Source organism: Vombatus ursinus, unplaced genomic scaffold, assembly GCF_900497805.2.
Source record: "Vombatus ursinus unplaced genomic scaffold, bare-nosed wombat genome assembly UNPS02014781.1, whole genome shotgun sequence".
Taxonomy (NCBI): domain Eukaryota; kingdom Metazoa; phylum Chordata; class Mammalia; order Diprotodontia; family Vombatidae; genus Vombatus; species Vombatus ursinus.
The window spans coordinates 16,424,395-16,448,098 of NW_020954559.1; the positions used below are offsets into that span (position 1 = coordinate 16,424,395).

The 23,704-nt window shown below is 41.4% G+C and overlaps 1 protein-coding gene across 1 annotated transcript in view; it reads right to left on the minus strand.

Moving 5' to 3' along the window:
• Positions 1 to 15,534: 15,534 nt before the first annotated feature.
• The window catches only part of LOC114046160 (E3 ubiquitin-protein ligase SH3RF3-like), a 521,065-nt gene continuing 512,895 nt past the window's right edge, over positions 15,535 to 23,704 (minus strand). The window contains exon 8 of the mRNA XM_027866409.1: positions 15,535 to 16,343. Within this exon, the coding sequence (XP_027722210.1) occupies positions 16,175 to 16,343 (169 nt within the window). The 3' untranslated portion in view covers positions 15,535 to 16,174. The remainder of the gene's footprint in view (positions 16,344 to 23,704) is intronic.

Sequence of the window (23,704 nt, forward strand, 5' to 3'; positions counted from 1 at the left end):
TTCAATCTTCCAATCCATGATGGGCAATTCCTTTCTGGTCGTTGCTTATGAACCGAGAAATTTGTTTTGGCAACCCTCTTCTGATACAACACATGTTAACCACAAAGAGCAATGCTCAGGTTTGAATTATGAAGTGTAGTGACTCACCTGAGGATGTTTAATGAAAGAAACACAGATCAGGTGGAAATCAGTAGCTACAAGATTCCTTCCAACTGAAGCATCCTTGAAGTAGCAGCCTCATTCAGCACAGCTGGCCAAGCTCCAATTCCTATCTTCTAGAGTGGACTTTGGACCTCACTCATCAAATGTACAGGACAATAATCAAGATATCATCTATTGGCTCAGCACTGAGCCAACCCACTCTTCTTTGGAGCTAAAGTTTCTTTTCCCAATGTTTCAGAAAAGGCTGAACAGAAAAATTCTAGCAGCAATCTCCTGATTGCTATCATTTCTTTAAACAGCCTCATTCAAGATGCCTTATATGACCTTTGGCTGAAGTCTTATGTAAATAGTTGTATAAGATTCTTCATTGGTGGAGACTGAGTGATTATTCATGCCCCACACCTGTGCGATAGGCAGCATTGGTAAGAACTCGAGAGAAGAGAGATCCTGGTCCTCAGGCTTTAAGAAACAAGACAAAGTTACATTGAGGTCCTTGAGGGACAGAAAAACCCTGGGGCTTCCCTCACACAGACATGGACCATTGAGTAATCAATCTCCACTAAGGAGGGGAGTCTTATACAAAAGGCTCTGAGGGGAGGAGGCAGGGCTGGGAGAAACTTGAGACTATTCCTGTCTCTGGGAAGGGGCTAATTCTTGTGAAACAGAAATTTAAGCTGCAAACAAAAATTAAAGACAGGAATACATGACAATCACAGGACCATAGATTTAGAGCTGGAAGAGACTTTATTGTTGGTGTCGGGTCGTTTCAGTTGTGTCTGACTCTTCATGACCCCAGTTGGGATTTTCTTGACAAAGATACTGGAGTGATTTGCCATTTCTTTCTCCAGCTCATTTTATAGATGAGGAAACCGAGGCAAATGGGGTGAAGTGACTTGCTCAGGATCACACAGCTAGTGTCTGAGGCCAGACTTGAACTTAGGAAGATGAGTCTTCCTGACTCCAGCCCTGGTACTGGATCCACTGCATCTCCCAGAAGAGACTTTAGAAGCCATCAGATCCAATCCCTTTATTTTACAGATGAGGAAAGTGAGACACAGAGGTTAAATTATGTGACCTGTATCACATAGCTAGGAAGCATGTGTATGTGTAAAATCTGAACCCAGATCTTTCTGGCTATTAGACCAGTGTCCTACCACACTACCTCTCATATAGGTAGTCAATGGAACCAGCCAGTTATGCAAATCCTGTCCTCAAGAGACTCAGTTTCCTCATCTGTAAAATGAAAGGGCTGGAGTAAATGATCTTTCAGGTCCCCTCCAGCTTTAAATATGGGATTTCTATAATCTACTTAAGATATCCAAAGTAATTAGCCAGTACTGTATGACAGAGTTTAGACAAAGTGCTACATTGAATGTAGTCAAGGTTTCAAACTACAAGGTGGTTATGAAATTGAGAGGCCTTAAGTGAAAGTAGGTCTCAAGGTCAAATCAATAATCTTGATAAATTGTTGTAGTCCCTGAATGATTAGCCCCTGAAGTTGCGATGGATGTTAAATTTCCTTAGACTTTACCTTCCCTTTGAAGGGGTTGTTGCACAGGAAACAGGTGAGGCTAGAACAGTATGGACATCTCAAGTCAAGGTATGTCAGGGCAAAGGGCCTTCTAAGGAGCTACTGAGGTCCTTTGTTGGTTTTGATTTGTCCAGGACACAGGACCATATGGTTCAGTAAATTGCTTCCATGTTCTTTGGCACAAGGGGAGATCAGTCAAAGTGTGTGTATCTCATCCAGTTAGTATTCTTGAGGCTGAGGGTAATTGTTAAGTGTTATTTGGGTAATTGTTGTTGTTTGTCCTTCGTTCTCCAAGAGGACCATGACAACAGGGAGGTGATGCCATGACAGGCAAGTGAATTGGATTTAAGTGAAAGAGGTCTGTGCAAAGTCACCAGCCTCACTTTCTCTTCAGGAGCCATCTGGGTCCAGTGGTGAGATGTAGATCAGGATGACTGGAGATGGCCCTCATTTGGGTAATTAGGCTAAATTACAAGTCCCTCAAGAAAAGCGGATCCTGTCAGTGAAGACAGAGGGAACAGGGACAGCCAGGTATGTCTCATACCTTGACAACCCTTCCCCTCCCTTCCAACCCTTGCTAATCTAACTTATGACCCCACAAGGAGCTATACTTTTCTTACTCACCAACCTGGAGATGAATTCTGACGTAAGAGAATGGGGCTGATGGGGTGGAGGAAACCAAGAGGTGGAACTGAAGTGGCTGTGTCATTTTCCAATTGCTGGTGCCTCCCAGGGAGTCACTCAGCTCCAAACTGGGGCAGGAGGAGTGTTGTCTTATGACTGGTTAAAAAGCCAAGCCAAGCTGGGCAGTCCTCTAGTGCATTAAAGTGCTTGAGGAAGACTGACCCCCCCAATCTTGATAAATGGTGGCTTTTCTGAGAGTCTCTGGGAAGTGAAAAATGTACTCTTTCCTTCCCTTCCTCTAACTGCATTCATTGTCCTATCATTTTTGCAGAAGCTCCAATCTTCTTTCCGCCTCCCAACTCTCCTCCATTTACATTTAGATAGTTCAAAGCCTGTGGTTTCAAATCAGACACTTGGCAGATATGACTGTCAGGTTAGGGCCACTGTGTCAATTTCCTTTCTGAGCAACAATCTTAGATCTTTATAGAGGCAGTGTCCATCGTAGGGGAAATGAGAGCCTTGTTGTATTCTGCCCTTGTCAAACATAGCTGCGGTATTGTGTTCAGTTCTGGGTGCCACATTTTTGGAAGAACATTGAGAAACTGGAATGAACTCAGGAAAGAGTGACGAGGGTGATTAAAGGCTGGTGGAGGGATGGGATATGCTTAACACGAAGGAGAGAAGACTTGAGGAGAATGTATCTGCTAGCTAGCTGTTTGGGGGTATTTGAAGGGATGTCAGGTAGAAGAGAGGTAAGATATACTCTATCTAGATTCATAGGGAAAAGCTAAGGCTAGTGGGGGGAGAGGAAGAGAAAGGAAAGGAGCTACATGGACACAGATTTCATTGTGTGACATTGGGCAAGTCATCTAAGCCTCAATTTCCTTATCTGTAGACAAGCTGAGGATAAGAATAGCACTTACCTCATAGGGTTGTTGTGAAGATCAAATGAGGTAATTTCTGTAAAACATTTTACAAAGTTTAAAGTGCTATATAAATGTGAGTTGTGACCATGATCATTGTAACCATCATCTTAATATAGAAAGGAGATTCCTATCTATTAAAGCTAATAAGTGGTTACCCAGCCTTTGAAGACAGGGATGGGGAGCTCACTACCTCCCAAAGGAAGCCCTCTTTGTATTGGGCCAGCTCTAATAGCTAGGAGTTTTCTTATGCTGAAATAATGTTTACAATGATAATGACCACGGTGACTGTGACAGCTCACATTTATATAGCACATTTGTTGTTGTTGAGTTGTTTCAGTCATCTCTGACTCTTCATGACCCCATTTTGGGGTTTTCTTGGCAAAGATACTGGGATGGTTTGCCATTTCCTTCCCTAGCTCATTTTACAGATGAGGAAATTGAGGCAAACAGGGTTAAATGACTTGTTCAGGGTCACATAGCTAGGAACTGTCTGAGGCCAGATTTGAACTCAGGAAGATGCCAGTGCTCTATCTACTGTGCCATCTACTTGCCCCATATAGCTCATTAAAGTTTACAAAATATGTTGCATAAATTATCTTTTTTTTTTTTTTTAAGGCAATCAGGATTAAGTGACTTGCCCAGAGTCATATAGCTAGTAAGTGTCTGAGGCTGGATTTGAACTTAGGTCCTCCTGACTCCAGGGCCAATACTCTATCTACTGCACCACCTAGCTGCCCCACAAATTATCATATTTGATCCTTACAACAACCCTGAGAGATTAAATACTACTCTTATCCCTGTGTTACAGATAAGTAAACTGAGGCTTAGTGAAATTAAGTGACTTGTCTAGGATTTAAACTTAGGTCTTCCTGACTCTACGTGCTATCCATTGTTTCACCCACCTGCCTAAAAACATAGCCATTAGTGGAAAAAAAAATTATAAAAGATTCTATGAGTCATTCAGGTGAGTCCTGGACACTTAATCAAAGTGAAAAAAATCTTCATTCTCTAAGCCCACCATACTTAGCAGAGGGATTGGGATTGGATCTCAGCCAAGAATAGGCCAATCGCTCTTCATTGTGTGGCAGAAAGAATTACATACATAGTGGGATGCTATCTGAGAGTTAAAGTAAGAAACAGCAGATTTCCCCTTCTATTCCCTCCTCCCCTGCTCAGGGAGGGCCAGCCTTGAAATGGAAAAATGTTAACAATTGCATTGCCTTCTGGTCCCGAGAGTTTCTAACCAATTTAAGCCAAGTACTCAGGGAAGAATGTTTGTGTGTAAGGAGGAGCATGTGGGTAACAAGGAAACAGCGCGTGAGAGCAACACAGGGGAGGAGAGAGATGGACAGAGAGAAAGAACATGAAAAAGGGAGCATTTGGAGGTAAGAGAGTCTGACTCACTTGGAACGTGGACGGTGTGAATGAAATTGAGGCAAGCTGCTCGAGTTGCCTTTCTACCTCCCCATCTCCCCTAAGGAAATCTTGCTGTCTACTTCACACAATACAATAAAGTTGAAAGATAGAAGAAGAAGAGTTCCAGAAGTCAATCAATCACACTGCCTCGGAGAGTGGAAAGTTGGGTAGAAAAATATCATCCTGGCCTGGATCATCTCTAGAGCAATGGCTGGGAGAGCATGGGCCTGTGCATTCCCCATGCTTCCCTTACACAGGCAGGCTGCAACTTCTAAGCCCTGGTTAGGGAAAGCTGTGCATGCCAATGCATTAATCCTAAGGCCCAGCAGGGCTGGGGAACCTGCAGCCTCAGGCCACATGTGGCCCTCTAGGTCCTCAAGTGCTGCCCTTTGACTGAATTCAAACTTCAAAGAACAAATAGCCTCAATAAAAAGATTTGTTCTGTAAAACTTGGACTCAGCCAAAAGGCTGCACTCAAGGACCTAGAAGGCCACATGTGGTCTCAAGGCCCACATGTTTCTCACCCCTGGATTAGAGTTAAGAAGGAGAGAGAAGCATTTTCCCTCCAAGAAACAAGGCATTTAGGCTCCAGCTCCTCACGCATAGCTGTGAACAACACCTGGCTGGTACGCCGACTGCCACTGAAAACACTATTTGGAAACACACCAACAGACATTGGTTTTTAATCCAGTGATTACCATGCTTTAGGTTTCTTGAGCCTCTCTGTGCCCAGCAGAATCAAGTGGGCCAGAGGGCTCTAGGCTGGAATCCTTTCCTTATATGAGGTGGGGACGCTGGGCAAGAAGGCCAGAGACTGAGGGGGTGGTGGACTGAGGGACCTGCCTCCTGTCCTACACTCAAGGTGGTATTTCTACCTTGTCTGTTTGGAGTCTGAAGCTCTACATTGACTAGCCCAGAGCTCAGCAGAGGCTTAGCATCTGATTACCAAGTTATGAATCATAACAAGATTCTAGGAACAGGCAGCCCAACACATGGGAATTCCCAAGGAGTTACATAAGATAGGAATCTGGCCTGAGGAAAACTGGAGCAGAGTTACAATTTTAAATGAATCTCAAAGCCAGCTGAAGCACATGTATAGAGGAGACAGAAATGGGGCCTGAAGTCCTCTGACAGGGACATGGGAAAAGGAATATTTTTAAAGGTGTCTCTCTAAAACCACATTTCAGGAAAAGCAAGATCTCTGACTATTTAGGCAGCTGCAGGGGTGAGGGCTGGGGAGGAAGGATGGAGGAGCTTTATGGATCGTACAGCGGGTCCATAAAGGGCCTAGCAGCTGTGACCCTATACTATGGCTTGGTTGTCTTCATCCCTGAGGTAGAATGATCACAATGACTCACATTTCTATAGTAATTTCAGGTTTATAAAACATTTTACTTATAGCTTTGGACAAGTCACTTCCTCTGTGTCCTTGAGGATAATAATACTATACTTCACAGCACTGTTGTAATAAAAAAAATTGTAAACAATAACAATAGTCAACATTTATATAGCACCTACTGCATGCCAGGCACTGTGCTATATTTTATATACATATATATAATACACATTATATATATTATATATTACCATCTTGAGACTTATAACAACCTTGAGAGTTGTTATAATATAATAATATAGAATATAGTAATAGGTGCTATTATTATCTCTGTTTTCATAGTTGAGGAAACTGAGGCAGAAAGGTTGTGACTTGTCTAGGGTCACACAGCTAGTAACTGCCTGACAAAGAATTTGAATTCAGGTCTTATTGACTCCAGGCCCAGCACTCTCTACCGCTATACCACTAAGCTGTCTGATGTGGGCTTTCCTTTCAGGCCTTTGAGGTTCTCGAACACATTAGGATCTGGGAACAATTGCTATGCAACACAGAGATTACAATTGCTCTCCTATGGGAGAGGAGGTCTATACAGGGCCTGGAAGAACTATTAGTATTATATTTATTATTATTATTGTTGTTGTTACCACCTACCTCTCAGGGTTGTTGTGAGGATCAAGTCGAATAATAATAGTAAAGCATTTAGCACAATGCCTGCACGTAGGAAGCAGATTGACAGCTTACATTCTTAGAGATTTACCTGGGGTCTTATATTGAGAGGTTAAGCAATTTGCTCAGGTTACACAGTCAGAATATGTCAGAGTCAGGACTTGAACCCAGCTCTCTCCTGACTTTGGGGCTGGCTCTCTATCCACCTCAACTATCCCCAGGATACAGGGAGAAAGACAAGAGGGAAAAATACAAAATAGGTCCAAAATAAAGGTGAAGTTGTCTCAGGTGAGGAAATAATTATTCACAAATATAATTAAATAACAAAGTCATAAATGTAAAGTTACTTTGGGTGGGGAATTATTATCAATTGGAAGAGTTAAGAAAGGACTTCCTGGAATATATCACTCACCAACTTTTCCTATTAACTTTTATTTTTTCTTCTTGGGTCATCAAAGAATCTTTTCCATCTCCTCCAAACTCTTTCAAATCTGGGCTTGATAGACTCTGGTCTCTGCTTAAGAGTTCCCTAAAAATATGTGGCATTGTGGGGGGGGGGAAACTAAGGAGGGGGGAAGGGTGGAGGAGAGGAAGAAAAAGGGAAAAAAAGGGAGAGTCACACATTCTAAAAGCGCATGTTCCAAGCTAAGTTGCTTCCCTTAGTGTAACCTAGGACCTCAGAGAGTCAAGTTCAATGCCTTCATTTTTCAAATAAGGAAAATGAGGCCCAGAGGGAAAAAGTGACTTGTCTCATGCTAATTAAAGACAGAACTTGAATTAAAAACTAGGTTTCCTTACCCAAACCTGTACTCTTTCCACTTTTCCAATCAACATATTGAAAAAAAACTGAACAATATTGTTGCATCCAATCTTTGCAAAGGAGTAGGGGGAGATATCTTCTGATAAGAGATGTGGTCTTTCAGCGTGGAGTCACATGGGATCCTTTCTCACCTTGACTTCCACCTAACTGCTTGCTTTTTCTGTGATGGATTATTCAATCAATCAAGAAACATAGATTAGTGATTGGATAACATGGTATGATGGAAAAAAGGTCTGGTTTTTGGAGGGAGATGATCTGGCTTCAACTCCCAGCTCTTTTATTTACTGACTATAATAGACCCCAGGCAGATAATTTTACCTGTCTAGGCCTCACTTTACTTATGTATTAAATGAGAGTAGAAAGTTTGTCTCTAACACCTCTTCTAGCTCTAAAAGCCCGTGCTCCCACGTTCCCTGCCTAAGAATGAGGTCTTTTTTAGCACGGAGTGTTTCAGATGGTCTAATCTAATGTATGCTCAGTAGACAGCCTAATGGGCTGGGCAGTGCTCCATCAGCGTTAAACAATTCATTGTTCTGGAATGAGGTCTGAGAGACACACTTGGGTTGGAAGGGGCTGCTGAAGGCTGAAAACCAGGAGCAGCTGGTTTTCTATTTCTACTGCCTCCCTCATCATTTTCCTTTACAATTTTATAATTGGGAATAAATGTGTCAAATCTGCAAGAGTTATTTTGAGGGCATGCAAGTCTGGGACACATGGACAGAGCCTTTCCCACAATACAACCTGACTCTCTCTGCATGCCCCAACTCCCCTTTCACCCAGGCACTACTCATCAGTTTGGTTTGACTTTTACTTATTCCACATTGGTGCCAGACTCATCAGCTTGAGAAGGGGCTGTGGAGGGCTGAAAGCACCAGGAGAGTACTCCAGGCGGAGTCTAAGGGCTTCTGCTCATCCTTGAGAGTAGGAATGAAATTGTTTGGGATAAGAACAAACTAGCCTTGACTTCCCCTTGTGGGCTTCCTGAGCTCTGCTAGTATGGAAAGTAGCTTGGTAGATATGTTATCTTTTTTTTTAAAAGAGATTTTTACTTTTATCTTTAGTTTTTATATCACCTGAATTTTCCTCTGTACCTCTCTCTACCACTCTCAGAGAGCTATCCTTTTGAACAAAGAATTTTTTGAAAAAGAAAAAAAAATGAGGAAGGAGAAAAAGAAATAGGCAAAGCCAATTAATACACAGGAAAAATCTGACTATATATAGATATACATACATACATACATATATATGTTGCTCCACAATGCAGACCACTCCTCTACCCTTCCCTGCAAAAGTAGGGGGAGATGGCTTCTGATAAGAAATGTCTTTCAGCAGGAGGATAGCATGGGGCCATCTATGATCGTTCCCCACTAAAACTCACACCTGGCTGCTTGCTTCCTGCAGTGATCAATCAATTAAGAAACATTAAGCACTTGCCCTCTGCCTGACACTGGGCTAGGTGCTGGAACTATAAAGATTAAGAAGACAAAGAAGATGAAGGAAGAGGAAGAGAAAGAGAAGGAGGAGAAGAAGAGAAGGAGGAGGAGAATGATTTCTACTTTCAACTAGCTTAAATTTTTTCAGGGAAGACATGTACATATATAAGTATATCCAGAGTAAGTAGGAACTGAGTACCAGGTATTTGGGGAGGGGGGCTCAGGAAAGGTATCCTGCAGAAGGAAGTGCTTGAGCTATATCATGAAGAAAGTGGGGGATTCTGTGAGGCAAAGGTGAGAAGAGAGTGCATTACAGGCATGGAGGATGTCCAAGGAAAAAGAATACAGGGGAATTTAGGAGATGGGAAGAATGGTGGTACTCTCGAAAGAAATAGAGAAGTTTGGTAGAAGTGAGACTTTAGGAGGAAAAATATAAGAGTTCTGTTCTGCACATGTTAAGAATAATTTTCTCCATGGTTATTCTCACTTGGAATCTTCTTGTCTCTGCCAGAAAAGATGGAGTTGAACTACATAAGGTCCTTTTCATCTCTAAATTTTATGAAAATCCATAATTCTCATAGCTCCAGTTCTCTTGGTTGTCATTTCACCTATAAAGCAAGTTGCAAACTGGTCATAGGGTGATAGCTTTAGGGCTGGAAATGTCTTCAGAGATTATCTAGACCAAACCTGTGATTTCATAGATAGAGAAACTGAGGTCCGAAGAAAATCAGCTGCTCCAGGTAATCCAGAGAGTGAGAAGACTAAGAGAAATGCTTGGGGTTATGGTTCAGAGCTTTAAAGTCATTCTCACATTTTTTTTCATGTCAACTTCATGAGGACCCTGCAAAATACGCAGGACCTGTTTATCATCCCCATTTCATAGTTGATGAAAGTGAAGCTCAAAAACATGGGGTGATTTGTCCAAGGTCATGGAGCTAGTAAGTGGTAGAGGCAGGTCAATAACTCGTATTTAGTTCCCTTTCTGCATGTAATACATGCAAAAGAGGGGCCCAGATACTAGCTGGCAAAATGTATTGCTTTAAAGTCATTTCATTACCCCACTACTTCAACAACTCTACCATTTGCTGGTGCAGAACGAAGTGATTTGAGTGCAACTGGAGGAATGCAGGACAAAGGTCAACAGTTCCCTCTTTTCCCACCCCCATCCTCCTCCAAGTCTTTAATTACCTGATCCTCCAGAGTAGTATGCAGTGTTCTAGTAAGAGGTCTTGTACCTTAGTGAAGTAGCCTAGTAGTAATTCAGCAGAGAAGCAGCAGATGGCAGTAGCAGCTCAGTGGAGAAGCAGCAGATGACAGCCCAGTGGAGGAAGTGGTCCAGCAGCAGATGACATCAGCAGCTATGCAGAGAAGCAGTGTTAGCTTCAAAGACAGAGAGGTGATTGAGCTGGAATGCAACCACAGGAATATGAGTTATCTGAGATATGAATGATTCATCCTCAACTATTGGTGTGATCATCTGTGGGAAAATGTGCCCCTGTATGAATTGGAGAAATTTTTTTTCTTTGTTATTTACCAGACTATTCCATTTAATTAAATCTTTTGCTTTGAATTAATGTGTTCTCTAATCCAGGGGCTCTAAATCTCTCTCTCTCTCTGTGATGGACCTCTTTGGCAGTCTGATGATGCCCATGGACCTTTTCTCAGAATATTTTAAATAGTTGAAGGAAATGCTAAATTTCAGTTAGAAATTAATGAAAATTAAGATATAATCTTTTACCCATGCAAGTTTATGGATCCCCTGAAATTTGTCCACGGTTCATGGACTTCAGGTTAAGAACTCTTTTTCTAGTCTGATAAAAGGGAAACATTAGATGTGGGCTCATGAACTATGGTTTTGAATAGATTCCTATGCAAAGAGTAAGCTTTGTAGGGGGCTATATTAGAAAGGGGCAGGCAGAGATGAGACAGTAATATGCCTAATTTTGAACATGTTGAGTTTGACTTTTCCCTTTATTCCTTTGGAGGAAAGGAGAATGAGGAGGTAAAGCCAAGGCAAGCTGTGTTAATCCATTGTATGCATCAGGAAAGCATAAAACCCAAAGATTCATAACTAAATCCTAGAACACAGTGTTTTCTTCCCACAGTTGTTTGTTTTTACCCAGAAGAAGGAGGGAACAAACTCTCCAGAAAGACTACTGGAAAGGGGAGAAAGGGTCACAAATAATTCAGTAAAGAATCCTTACAGACACTTTTACTGGTTAGCTGTGGAGGGAACGACTTCTTAGACTACTCTGGTTTTTCAATCATACCTGCCCTTGAGGAGAGCAATCAACATCTTCAAATTCCAAGGTCAGCAACATGGATACACAAATCTGCTTGGAAGGAGGAGAGGACAGGAAGGAGGGAGAAAGGGCAGATGCATGTGGAATAGCTTGTCTTGAGACAAATGTTGATAGAAATGTACGTCATTCTTAGGTTTTGTAGACAAAAACGTGCTTTGCTTTTACTATGTTGGCAATGGTTGGACTTAATTGATATGTTAACATAGTACTTTTCTCAAGAATTTCAAGGTAGAAAATAGTGCAAAGGCTCGACTTTGCTGGAGGAGCTCACTGGAGCACAGAACTTCCCAAACTGTTCTTGGGAATCTTGATGTCGTACACGACCTAATTAGGAGCTACCCCCTTGGTCCAGCTTGGCAGGGAAGCCCTTTGACATCCCTTCCTGTCCTGTCAATGCCTCCCCCTAGGAGATAGCACAACCCAGGGTATGATATATTCTTCCTTCCCCTCCTTCACTTTTCCACTTTCTATCAATTTGAGAGTCATGCATTCCTTTTTCCCCCTCCAACCAGATCCTTTCTTTGTCCCTTCCAGCAAATACAAAAGAACACTCCAGGGAGTCATAGAATTTCGAACAGGAAGGAACCATCTGGTGCTGAAAACCTTCATTTACAGATGGGGATACCGAGGCCCAGAGAAATTAAGTGTCTTACCGAATCTCACCTAGGTAGTAAAAGGGGAAGAAGGAACCTGTGAACACAGATCACCTGACTCTCAAACCAGTGCTCTTTCCATTTGGCTGGGAATTAAAAAAAATCCTTGGCCAGGCACTCAACTTTTATAACTTCTCTCTGGGAATGCTCAGGAAGGCAGTCTGACATCACCTGCTTGCCTTATTTTAATTCCATGACTTTGTAAAGCTTCTGCACAACACATTTCTGCTGACAGAAACGCAAACTCTCCCACACACATGGTGGGGCCAATTAGGCTTGGCAGGAAAGCCAAGGAAACCTTTCTTCACTAAAGTGAAAAAAGGATGAAAACAAGTCCGCAGTAACTTTCATGGAGTTCCTTCCTCTCTGGGAGAACAATGTTCTATTTGCCCTCATGACTGGTAATCCTCCCCACCTTCCCGCACTCCCTTTAAATAGATGTTCTTGATGTAATATTAGCTTCTGTTTACATGAAACTTTATGGTTCCCTGAATACTTTATGGACATTATTTCAGGTATTATTAAAAGTTGAAGGTAAAAAAAAAATGAAGGTTATGCATCCATTTTTCAGATGTAGAAACTGAGGCACAGGTAGGTTAAGTGATTTCATATGGTTAGTAAAAAGCAGAGCCAAAAGTCTTACCCCTGTGGCATGCCCATTTTCTTCAAGGCTTATTATCATTGGAGTAAAGAAGTCCACTTGACTCAAGATTTTTCCATATTCATTTTTATTTAAAGACTCAGAACACAGTCATCATAGTTCATTTGTAACCATCACTGTCAATGTTTCTTAAATCACACGCTGACACTCGGGTATAACAAAAAAAAACATTTTCTGAGCTGTGCAAAGTACAAAGGAATTGTTCAGAGTCAGTTAGCCAAGACCATTCTGAGTAGCACAAACTTGGCATTTTGTAAAATGACATTGATGTTTGCCAGAAGAATGCTTTTTGCTTTGAAGGTAGGAAGTGCATGCACATTGTCTACTTTGCATATCTTCCCTTCCTTGCATTCACTTTAGACAGCGGGCTCAGGCTGCAGCTCATCCCTGCTGGAAGTGCAGGATGTCCTTGGCAGCCCAGGACTCCACTTACATCATTTGATGGTTGGTTATACATTCCAGACTGTGCTGCTGCTCAAATGGTATCAGTTTGGCCAACAACGGCAACAACAATGAAAAATTACTCAACAATTAAAACAAACGAACCATTCAGTCAAACCAGAAACAGGGGCTGCAAATAAGGTGTATGGTTTCAATATATCAAACACCAAGACATACCATTACAGATTCTTCAAGGCAAGGTAACCCCCACCCTCCCCACCCCCCCAAAAAGGTGACACTTTGCTCTTGTTTTTTGTTGTTGTTTTTGTGGTTTAAGTTTTCATTAACTAGGACTGTCACAAATGTGCTCAAAACACTGATTGCAAAACACTGATGCTGGTTGTGTATTTCCTCCTTCCCCAATTGCTCTGGCTTTGGTCCTATGAGATTAGGAGCCTTCTAAAGTTTGCAGTCTGGGACTCTTGGAGGTGAGGGTGACGACTAAGAGGTCTGCAAGGAACCAAAATATCTTCTTTTTTCATTTTTTTAAAATGAAGACAGTAATTGCCATTCTCCTCCCTCCCTCCTCACCCAATAAAATATCCCATTTGTTGGTGTTAGGCATAACCAACTCTCTTAATTGTTATCTCATGGGCTAATTGAGTATCCATTGTGTAAATCATCCAGGTTTCCTTTTTGGCTTGGAGTCTCAAGGCCACACTTCTGCTTTTTAGCATCACATGGGCAGGAGCAGAGACAGAAAATGCAATTCACACCAGATTCTTCCTTTTCTTGTTAGCCACTCTCCTCATAGGATATTTGGGAAGGGTGAAAGTAAGTTTTTTGAATTATCTGAAAGTATCGATTATTTGAACTTTCACTAGAGAGAAGAGTTGCTTGTGTTTATCATTTAGGTGTCTCTATCAATCAATACACATTTTGTATAGTGATATGATTTTTATATAAACACATATGCCTTTTTGGCAGTTTTTGCTTGCTAGTCAACTAATTTATCATCCCTGATGGAGATGTGCTGGTTTTGATCAATTCCATAGACAGTGCTCTCTATTTTTAGACCAGCCTCCCCCCCATTTTTTAAAGGAACAAATTTTTTGAATCTTCTATCAGCTGGAAAGAGGGAAAGAAGTTCTCTTCCTCCTGACAATAACAGGATCCTTTTGGTGTTGGTTACCACCCAACAGTAATAAATAGCCACTGAACCATCCAAAAATATGAGATCTGAAAATAACAGCTCAGTATTTCAAAGGCACCATGTCTGGCGGGAGGCTGACTGTCTGGAATTTGTTTGTCACATCCACGAAAGCCAAGGAAACCCTACGTTCCTAAGGACAAATTTATGCAGTTCAACCTAAGTTGGAGTGTTTGTTTTTAAGGATGGGGAACATATGGATTTTTATCTTTATATAGATGAAAACATATCATTTGGGAAGCGAGTCTCTTCAGAACAAGACTACCTTCGAGATGTGATCACTCAGGCAGTCTCAAATGGCTGATCTATAATCAGTGCTTCTGTGATGTACAGAAAAGTGAATATTTTTTCATAGATATTGTTTTTCTTAAAACCACTTGTTTTAAGACCCAATGCAATCAAAGCCTCCTGTCATCTTCCCCTTCTTCCACCCCTTCCTTTACCGCTGCCCCAGAGTCCTACAGAGCATTACTATTAGAAGTTCTTTTCCATGTTTGTGACACAAAATCGAATCTACTTGCTCGCCTTTTTTAGTCCCTGGTAGATGGAAGTCTGCACCACCTGGTAGAGAATGATATCGTTCATTTTCAATGAAATCTTAACCAAACTGTGAATCTGCACAATGCTTGAGAACTGTACATTTTTTAACAATAAGAGCTCACATTTTGAAATTGCTAATTACAGTCACTGACGTTTCCCTCTGATGGAATGAGAGGAAAACTCCGCCATCTTGGGCCAGTGTGGACCTGCAGTGTTCTTTTTATTGCCACGTAAAAGTCAGTTAAAATGGTTCCCTTCTACTGGAAATGCTCCCAATTCTTGAATAATTGTCACTGTCTAGACAGAGCATGGGGTGTTAGTAAGGGTTTAAGGAAATTGGCTTTTTTCAAGTCCTCTCCCCCTACCACCCAAATGGATTGCTCCCACTTGCTCCATGAAACATCAGCCAAGGTTTTGATCTCCAGGACATGGACTTGTTGGTATGCTCCAAAGTTCATATGGTAAATATAAAAACATCTACATGTTTGATGTCCCTCTCTCTCTTTCTTTCTTTCTCTCTCTCTCTCCTCAGACATTCTTTTATGCAAAACCAAGTCATTCATAGTTTTACCAAAAGGCAGCACCAGATGTATTAAAAAATAGGAAATGTATGACCTATTAGAAATATATAAAGTCTAATAGCTTTTACATAAAAAGGTATGCCATAAGAAAAAAAAGGTGATACTGGAGGGTAAAAACAAAAGTTGCTGCATATACTACTGTGAGGAGACACACAGAAAAGGATTCCCCGCCCCCCTCCCCCCAAAAAACAACCCAGAGCCACAAGGGGGATCTCTAGCTTTGGGGAGGCCCTGAGCAGGGCAGTTCTGCAACCTTCCCCCTTCCCCCCTCCAGATGAAAAACACCTCCCCTTCTCTGAGCACCCTTGCTGAAATGATTAGGCAGCAGATTACTGAGGTATATAGAAAGGGCGACGTTAACAATTTGGATTCCCCAGTGGATCCTCCAGGGCAATGCCTGAATGGGAATTCTCCCTAAATGTTTCTCCACCTACATCACTTCCTTCCAAAAGAAGCATCAAACCAACGTGGCTTGTTTCCAACGCTTCCTAGCAGCCGTCCTGGACCTCTCAAATCCATCTTGCATAGGCAGGAACCAAGAGCACTACAGCTCCGACAAAATAAGTTACAGCAATAAATCAACTTTCTTCTTATTTTCTTTTTAAAAGATATTTTCTCTCTGTAATTTACACAAAGGGAGTTGGCATTTAAGTTGAAATACAATCCAAAGCTGTGTTCTCTCAATTAGTGTCTAGCCCAGGTTCCTTTCCCCCTGGTCCAAGGCATCCCCTGGTTACAGAAACACAGCAGCGCAGCCCCGGGCCTTGAGAGCGGAAAGGCCTGGGAGTGTCTTTGGAAAGGACGGTGACGGTGGAGAACAGTGAAGCTTCCCTTTGTTTTCTTTTCTTGTGCTATGGAAATTTCCTCTGGAAGGTCTTTTGGTTTGGAGAATGGTGGTGGATGCTAGGGGGAGAAAGCCAGCCAGTCCTTATCAGAAACTTTCCACAAAGCTTCCAGGGAAGAGGCCTGTCCTGCCATTCCTCTGCAGTGTCCCTTTGTACCAGCCGTCCTCTCTCTTCTTGTGCACAAACACAATGTCTCCTTCTTTCAGCTCAATCTCGGCCTCACTCTGGGGAGGGTAGGAGACCACAACTCGGTACCTTGGAAATAAAACATCAGAATGGGTACAGGGATACAAGGAAAGAACCAACATGGACCTCATCATTGACAAGAGCATTCTCAAAGGGTCCCTTAAGAAAGGGAAAAAAGCACCATGATTAAAATGGAAGGGGTAATGGATTTCATAGCAGAAGACTTGGGTATGAAACCTGGCTTTGCCACTCATTACCTATTTGACCTTGGAAAAAATTATTTCACCTCTCTTGGCCTCAGTTTCATCATTTGTGAAATGAGGGTTGGAATAGATGATCTCTAAGTTCTTTTGAAGCTCTAAATCTAAATCTATAGTCTTGTGACCATTTTTTTTAAAAAGCAATTCAATTTGTAGTAGAAATCCAGTGCTGGACAGGTGATAGGTCCCACTCTACTCTACCTTGGTCTGATCACATCTGAGATACTACTGTATATCCACTCAGAGGGATACATTTTAAGAGGTTCATTGGTAAGTTGAAGAGCATCCAGGATGGTGAGAAGACCCAAAACCATGCATCTGAGGTTGATTAGTCTGGAGAAGAGAATATTTAGGTGGGACATGTTCACTATTCCCCAAATATGTGAATAGTTGTCATGTTGATGAGAGATTAGACTTTTTCTATGCCCTACCAAGCCTTGTGGATGGAAGTTACAAGAAGGCAAAGCTATCAAAAAAAAATGTACTGGGAAGCCTCACTAGGTAGGAAGTTTCCCATCAGTGGAGATTTCAAGGGGAGATCAGATGATCATTTTTCAAAGATGTTATAGATAGGATTGATGATTTGGTGTGTGGCTCTTTGATTGAATCCAAATGTCACCGAACAAATCCCTGGGGATTTGTTCAAAGTTTGTTCAAATTTGATTCAATCAAAGGGCTATAATCAAAGACCTAGAGGGCCACATGTGGCCTCAAGGCTGCAGGTTCCCCACCCCTGGACTAGATAATCTCTTGGGTTCCCTTATAATTCCAAGAGAAGACTTTCATGGATTTCAAGCCTTCCTTGCACCTCTGAAATTAGGTTATTTGGCATCTGTCTACTATATCTGTAAGATTGGTCCTTCTTCCCATAAGGATAAACCTCCGCATATCGATAATACTTAAAGAAAGGGATTGTTTAATGGGAACTTTGTTTGAGAATTATTCTAGTTTGTGTGATGACAGCTAAAATTTTGAATGCTATGGTGATGCTGATAATAATAATAATCTCTGACATTTATAGCACTTTAAGGTTTGTAAAGCACTTTACGTACAATATCTCATTTGATCCATACAATAACACTGTGAAGGAGGTGCTATTACTATCCCCATTATACAGATCAGGAAACTGAGAGAGGTTAATCCAATTAATAAGTGTCTGAGGTAGGACTGGAATCCAGGTGTTTCTGACTTGATGTTCAGGCTCTTATCACCTCTCACTCTTTCAATAGCCTTCTAACTGGTTTCCCTGTCTCAAGGCTCTAGTCATTTCAATTCATCTTTTCTTCAGCTGCCAAGGCAAATTTTTAAGTGTAGACCATGTCATTCCCTTATTCAATGAGCTCTAGTAGCTCCCTATTACCTTTAGGACCAAATTTAACCTTCTCTGTTAGCAATTTAAAAATCTTCATAACTCAGCTTCTTCCCACCATTCTAGTCTTCTGACAATTTACTTCCCTCCACACTCTCTATGCAACTATTACAATGTTGTTCTTCAGTCTTTTTCAGTCATGTCATACTCTCTATGACCCCATTTGGGGTTTTCTTGGCAAAGATGCTGAAGTGGTTTGCCATTTCCTTCTCTAGCTCATTTTACAGATGAGGAAACTGAGGCCAACAGGATTCAATGACTTGACCGGGGTCACATAGCTAGTAAGTGTCTGAGGCCAGACTTGAACTCAGATCTTCCTGACTCCAGGTCCAGCACTCTATCCATTGCACCACCTCCTTGCAGTTTTTCAAACACACCACTCCATTTTCCATCTCTGTAAGTTTGTGCTAGATCTCTCCAAAGTCTGGAATACTTCCTTCCCCTCTGCTTTTTGGTTTGCCTGGCTTCCCTGAAGACTCAGCTCAAAGGTTACCTTCTTTGGTAGGAATTTCCGCCCTTTCAGATTATTTGTCATTTACTTTGTACATATTTTGTATGTAACTAGTTAGAAGTTGTCACCCTCATTAGAATGGAAACTCTTTGAGGGTAAAGCCTTGTTTGTTTTGCTTTTCTTTGTATCTCCAGGACATGCCACCATGCCTAGCATTTGTTGTTCAGCCATTAAGTTATGTCTGACTATATATGACCCCATGGAAAGTGTATGGGATTTTCTGGTGGTTTGCCATTTCCCCCTCCAGTGTGTCCCCATCTTACAGATAAGGAACTGAGGCAAATAGGGGTTAAGTGACTTGCCCAGGGTCACATAGATAGCAAGTGTCAGAGGCCAAATGGGACCTAAGATCTTCCTGATTCCAGGCCTGGTGCTCTATCTACTTCACCATCTACCTGTCTGCCTGGTCTTAGCAAAAACTTAATAAATGCTCACTGAGTGAAGTCCAAAGCGGGATCCTTATTCCAGGTTGCCTCTTAGGAGTAATGTGAGTGGAGTTGTGAAGATTTGCCTTTTAATAAACCAGATTAATGCCCTAGGGGAAAGAAGGCAGAATATGAGCCTTCAAACTGGCCTGAGGGAAGTTTTAGGCAAAAGATCTTTGCAGTTGGTCTGAATGGCCTTGAAAGGCAAGATGTTTCCAACTTAAAAGAATTAATATTAACCAAAAAAAGCCTGAGAAACTTTAGTTAGGACTTAGTTATGAAAGTTTACCCAGCTTGAAAATGATTATATATATATATGTATATGTATTTTATGTTAATTTCCAATGACCTTAACCTGTCGTATCATTTCTGAATTTGTATATTTCTTCTCATTGATAAACAAATTCTAGAAAATACCCTCGTGTGGTCATGCTACTGACTTCCCTGGCTTCCATTAAGTCCCAACTAAAATTCCACCTTTTACAGGAAGCGTCTCTGAACCCCTCTTAGTTCTAATGCTTTCCTTTGTTAATTATTTCCTATCTATGCTGTACATAATTTGCTTTGTATATATTTTTTTCTCCCCCATCCGAATGTTTGTTTCTTGAGGTCAAAGACTGTCTTTTGCCTCTTTTTGCATCCCTAGTGCTTAGCACACAGTAGGCACTAAATAAATGCTTATTGATTGATTTATTGTAGTCTGGAGTGTGTTGACAAAAAGACTAGAAAGGAAATAAGCAATTGAGTCCTGGAACTGGGCACCATGATAGGTGTAAGTGGATATAAATGGATAGAAAGTGGGAAGGTTGGAGTTCAGTAGATATCTGACCCCTAGAACCCCACGGGACTCATGAGACAGAGAAGGTCAATCAATTAATCCATTATCTTTTATTAATGTTAGCAGTGTGCCAGATCCTGTGCTCAGTGCTAGGGATACAAAAACAAATGTGAAAAGGGCACTCATCTAAGAAGCTAATTTTCTAGAAGTCAACATGTATGGCCATATGTTTATAAAGAATAAATAAAAAATAAATATGAGGAAATTAAGGGAAGGAGACCTAGTGGTTGGGTGAGGAAGGGTCACGAAAAGTTTTATGTAGAAAGTGGTACTTGAGTTGAGTCTTGAATAAAACAAGGATGCTATGAAACAGGAGTGAGGGTCACATCAAAACTCTCATGCATGAATCAGACCCTTGTTCTTTGGATGATGTAAAGGCTAGGATTTTCAATCACTGAGCATCAGCTAGTTCTTCATAAAGTTCCAAAATCTAAAAGTTTTTACAAAGTTCTAAAATCAACTAGAGTGTTTTAACCATTACACTGAATTTTATGCTGAATTTTAATAAGAAACATATTGATATTTTAAAATTTTGGTTAATTAGCCTTTCAAATATTTGGTAAGGTTTTTTTTTTGTTATTTTGAAGTCATAGTAACTTAAAAGTGCATTAAGACTTTTGGGATCCCCAGTTAAAGAGAACTGCTCAATCGATCCTGTTGACTTAGTATGAAGCTCTACTCTTGTATCCTTGCTCTCATTATCCTGTACCCTTTGTTTGGGTTCTTTTGTCCATTGACCTAAAACCCTGATGGCTAATTTCCCTGGACTCTGGACCCTCCTTAAGCCTATTGTTGTTATTCATCTCCCCCCTTTTTTTTGTTTGTTTTTTTTTGTTTTGGCTAGGCAATGGGGTTAAGTGACTTGTCCAGGGTAACACAGCTAGTAAGTGTTATGTGTCTGAGGTTGGATTTAAACTCAGGTCCTCCTGAATCCAGTGCCAGTGCTCTATCCACTGCTTCATCTAGATGCCCTCATCCTTCGTTTTTCCAAGAGGGCCAATGATATCACAGGGTGATGTTTTGACTTGTGTATGAATTGGATTTAAGTGAGTTGCACAAAGTTGTCAGCCTCATTCTCTCTTCTAGAGTCATCAAAGGCCACTGCAGTAAACTGCTTGCCATCTAGAAATTTAGAGGGAGTCCTGAGTAACAGGATTACATATTATAATATATGATGTATTATATTATTATTAAATATAATATAATATAATATATAATTATATATAATAACAGCCATATTAGGGCATTTCTACTGGAAGAACTGGTCAGTTAGGTGGTGAAGTGGATAAAACACTGGGCCTGGAGTCAGGAAGACAAATCCTGCCTCAGATACTTACTAGTTGTGTCATCCTGGGCAAGTCATTTAAGCTTTTTTGCCTCAGTTTCCTCATCTGTAAAATGAACTGGAGAAGGAATGGCAAACCACTCCAGTATCTTTTCCAAGAAACCCAAATGGGCTCATGAAGCATTGGACACAATAGAAAAACAAACAAAACGACTGTACTAGAAGAGCTACAGCCACATTGTTATCTGCATAAGGCAGCCTAGGGAACCTCTGGTATACAGTCTGAAGCTTTAGCAGATGTGAGGATTTAGTAGCTGGATAGTGGATTATTTGAAGATCAATAGCTGTCTTACTCCATGCAAATCCCTGGATTGAAGACAGCTGAACCATCTCCCATTGATTCTGCAAACTATATTTATGGAGGAATGGAAGTGATGTAATTAAACAACTGCTATACCTCAGTTAATGTCTTGGGGATAATCCAGTATTTGCTTAAAATCATCATCTCTCCAGATTGACAATTAAGCTCATGCTGGAGGACCTTAATTTCTAGCATTGTCTTGAATCAGCAGAGCTGATTGCTGCTGATGGGGGAAGAGAGCAAGCACATCTTGTGGAAGGCAGGGCTGGCTGTGAGTATCTTTGTGCAGGCCCAGCTTCCATGCCAGCTGGGGAAGATGAAGCTTGGGGGGGGGGTAAGGGACACAGAGGACCAAGTGTGGTCAAAGCTCCTACCCCTTTGGAAGTGGGTTCAGCTGAATTCAGCATCTCTACCATTAACCTCCTAATTAACAATTGCTTCTCAAGACCCAGTGGCCCTGGCACATAGACTGGTGCTCCAAATCTGAAAAAATCAATTGGTCATCTTTTTCCTTGGATAATAAATCTGGCTGTCACTTCCTTTCTGTGTGCAAAGGCAAACAATAGGAGTTGAAATGTGCTTGGCTAGCTGAGGAGGGGGAAACAGTCTACAATATAGTGTCACCTTGTGGCCTCACTCTGCTTGTGGGATAAGGATGCTCCAATTACAGGCACTATGGAAATGGGAATGAAGAATCTCCTCAAGTCGGATGGCTTCCAAGGTTAAGAATGAGAAGATCAGACTGCAATCATGTTTGGCTAAGTCGTTGCCAAACACTAGGCCTGACCTTGATGTCTCTGGGCTGTCATTGCTGGTGAATCTATTGGGGGGAGATCCCATGTGATTAATTTGGAATGCAGGGGCCCTAATGACGGGCTTCATCAAAGGTCCAGCACTTTGAGCCAGCACCTGAAACTTCAAGGTGGTATCAAATTCTTTTTCCCCCTTTCAATATTATTTAATTATATTCTTGTCAAAAAGAGGAAATGTGGCATATTGGATACAGAGCTGCCCTCAGAGTCAGGAAGCCCTGAATTCAAGTTCAGCCTTTGACACATACTGGCTTTGTGACCTTTGGCAAATCACTTAACCTTTCAATGCTTCAAGTGTCTTTCTAAGACCTGAGGTCTTAACCTTCGAGTCTATGAACTTCTTTTAAAAAAAATATTTTGGTAATATTATTTCAGTATAAATGGTTTTCTTTGTAATCCTAAGTATTTTATTTTATGCTTTTAAAAACATTATTCTGAGAAGGGGTCTATAGGTTTCACCAGGTTACTAACAGGGTCTTTGAATAAAAAAAAAAGGTTAAGAACTACAGCTCTAGGAATTTAAGTTACAGAGCAGATGCCAATTTGCTTTAGTAGTGGGCATTTTTTCATAAGGAATTCCTTATGCCAATGAAATCACAGATCTCATCCAAAAAGGGAAAAAAAATCGTGTCACTTGCTCCCTTTCCCACCCTCTCTATCCAATACACCTCTCTGTGGCTCCTTTATGACTTTCATTCTCTCTTCCTGTTGAGAGGTGAAACAGTTTATTGGCTATCCAGTCAAGAAGACCTGAGTTCAAATTCTGCCTCCGCCATTTACTACTTTTGTGACCTGGGGCAGGCCACTGACCTCCATGAGCCTCAGTTTTCTCATCTGTAAAATGAAGGGTTTACTCCCTGAGATCTTTTTCAAATGTAGATCTAAGATATTTCTCCTGCAGTTGGGGGAATAGACTTCAGAGACCAAGAGGTAGATTCTCGAAGTAAAAACACAGTTGCCCTGAGGACGGACATTCTGAGTAAAGCTTCTGCATCAGTCTGATACAGGAAGCCAACCAAGGGGCTGAACCCTCCTGGCTGGTCCTCCTTCAGAGTCTTCCAAATCTCCAGCAGTGGAAAGCAGCAGCTTTGGCATCTGTCTTCTCCTTCCCTCCAAAGTCTGTGTTACATGTTCTAAGAGGCAAAACTTTGTTCCTAACTTCCTAAAAGAGTCCTAGCAAGGCAAGTGGGCCCAAGAGGCAAAGATCAGAGACTATCGTAGTAGGGTTTCCCAAAGTCAGCTGTCCTGTAAAGCCCTCTGGGGCAAATACAGCTGGAGTTGATCTATTATCCCCACAGCCTCCAGAAACCTGGGATTATTTGGAAGCAGTCTCAAAATTCAATCAAATACTGGAAAGCTTGGTGGAAAACACTGAGCTAGGGAAACAAAAATCTCTTATTCATATTACTTTGCTTTCTTGTGTGGGAAACACCTTTGCTGTCAGGGGTGAAAGGAGGTCGAAGGTATCAGGAGAAAGAGGCTGCTGTTCTGGGAAGGGAAATTGATTTTTGTGCAATCGCAAATAGCAAGTTAAAGGTCTCTTCTCTGCGCACATCTGTGTGTAGATCT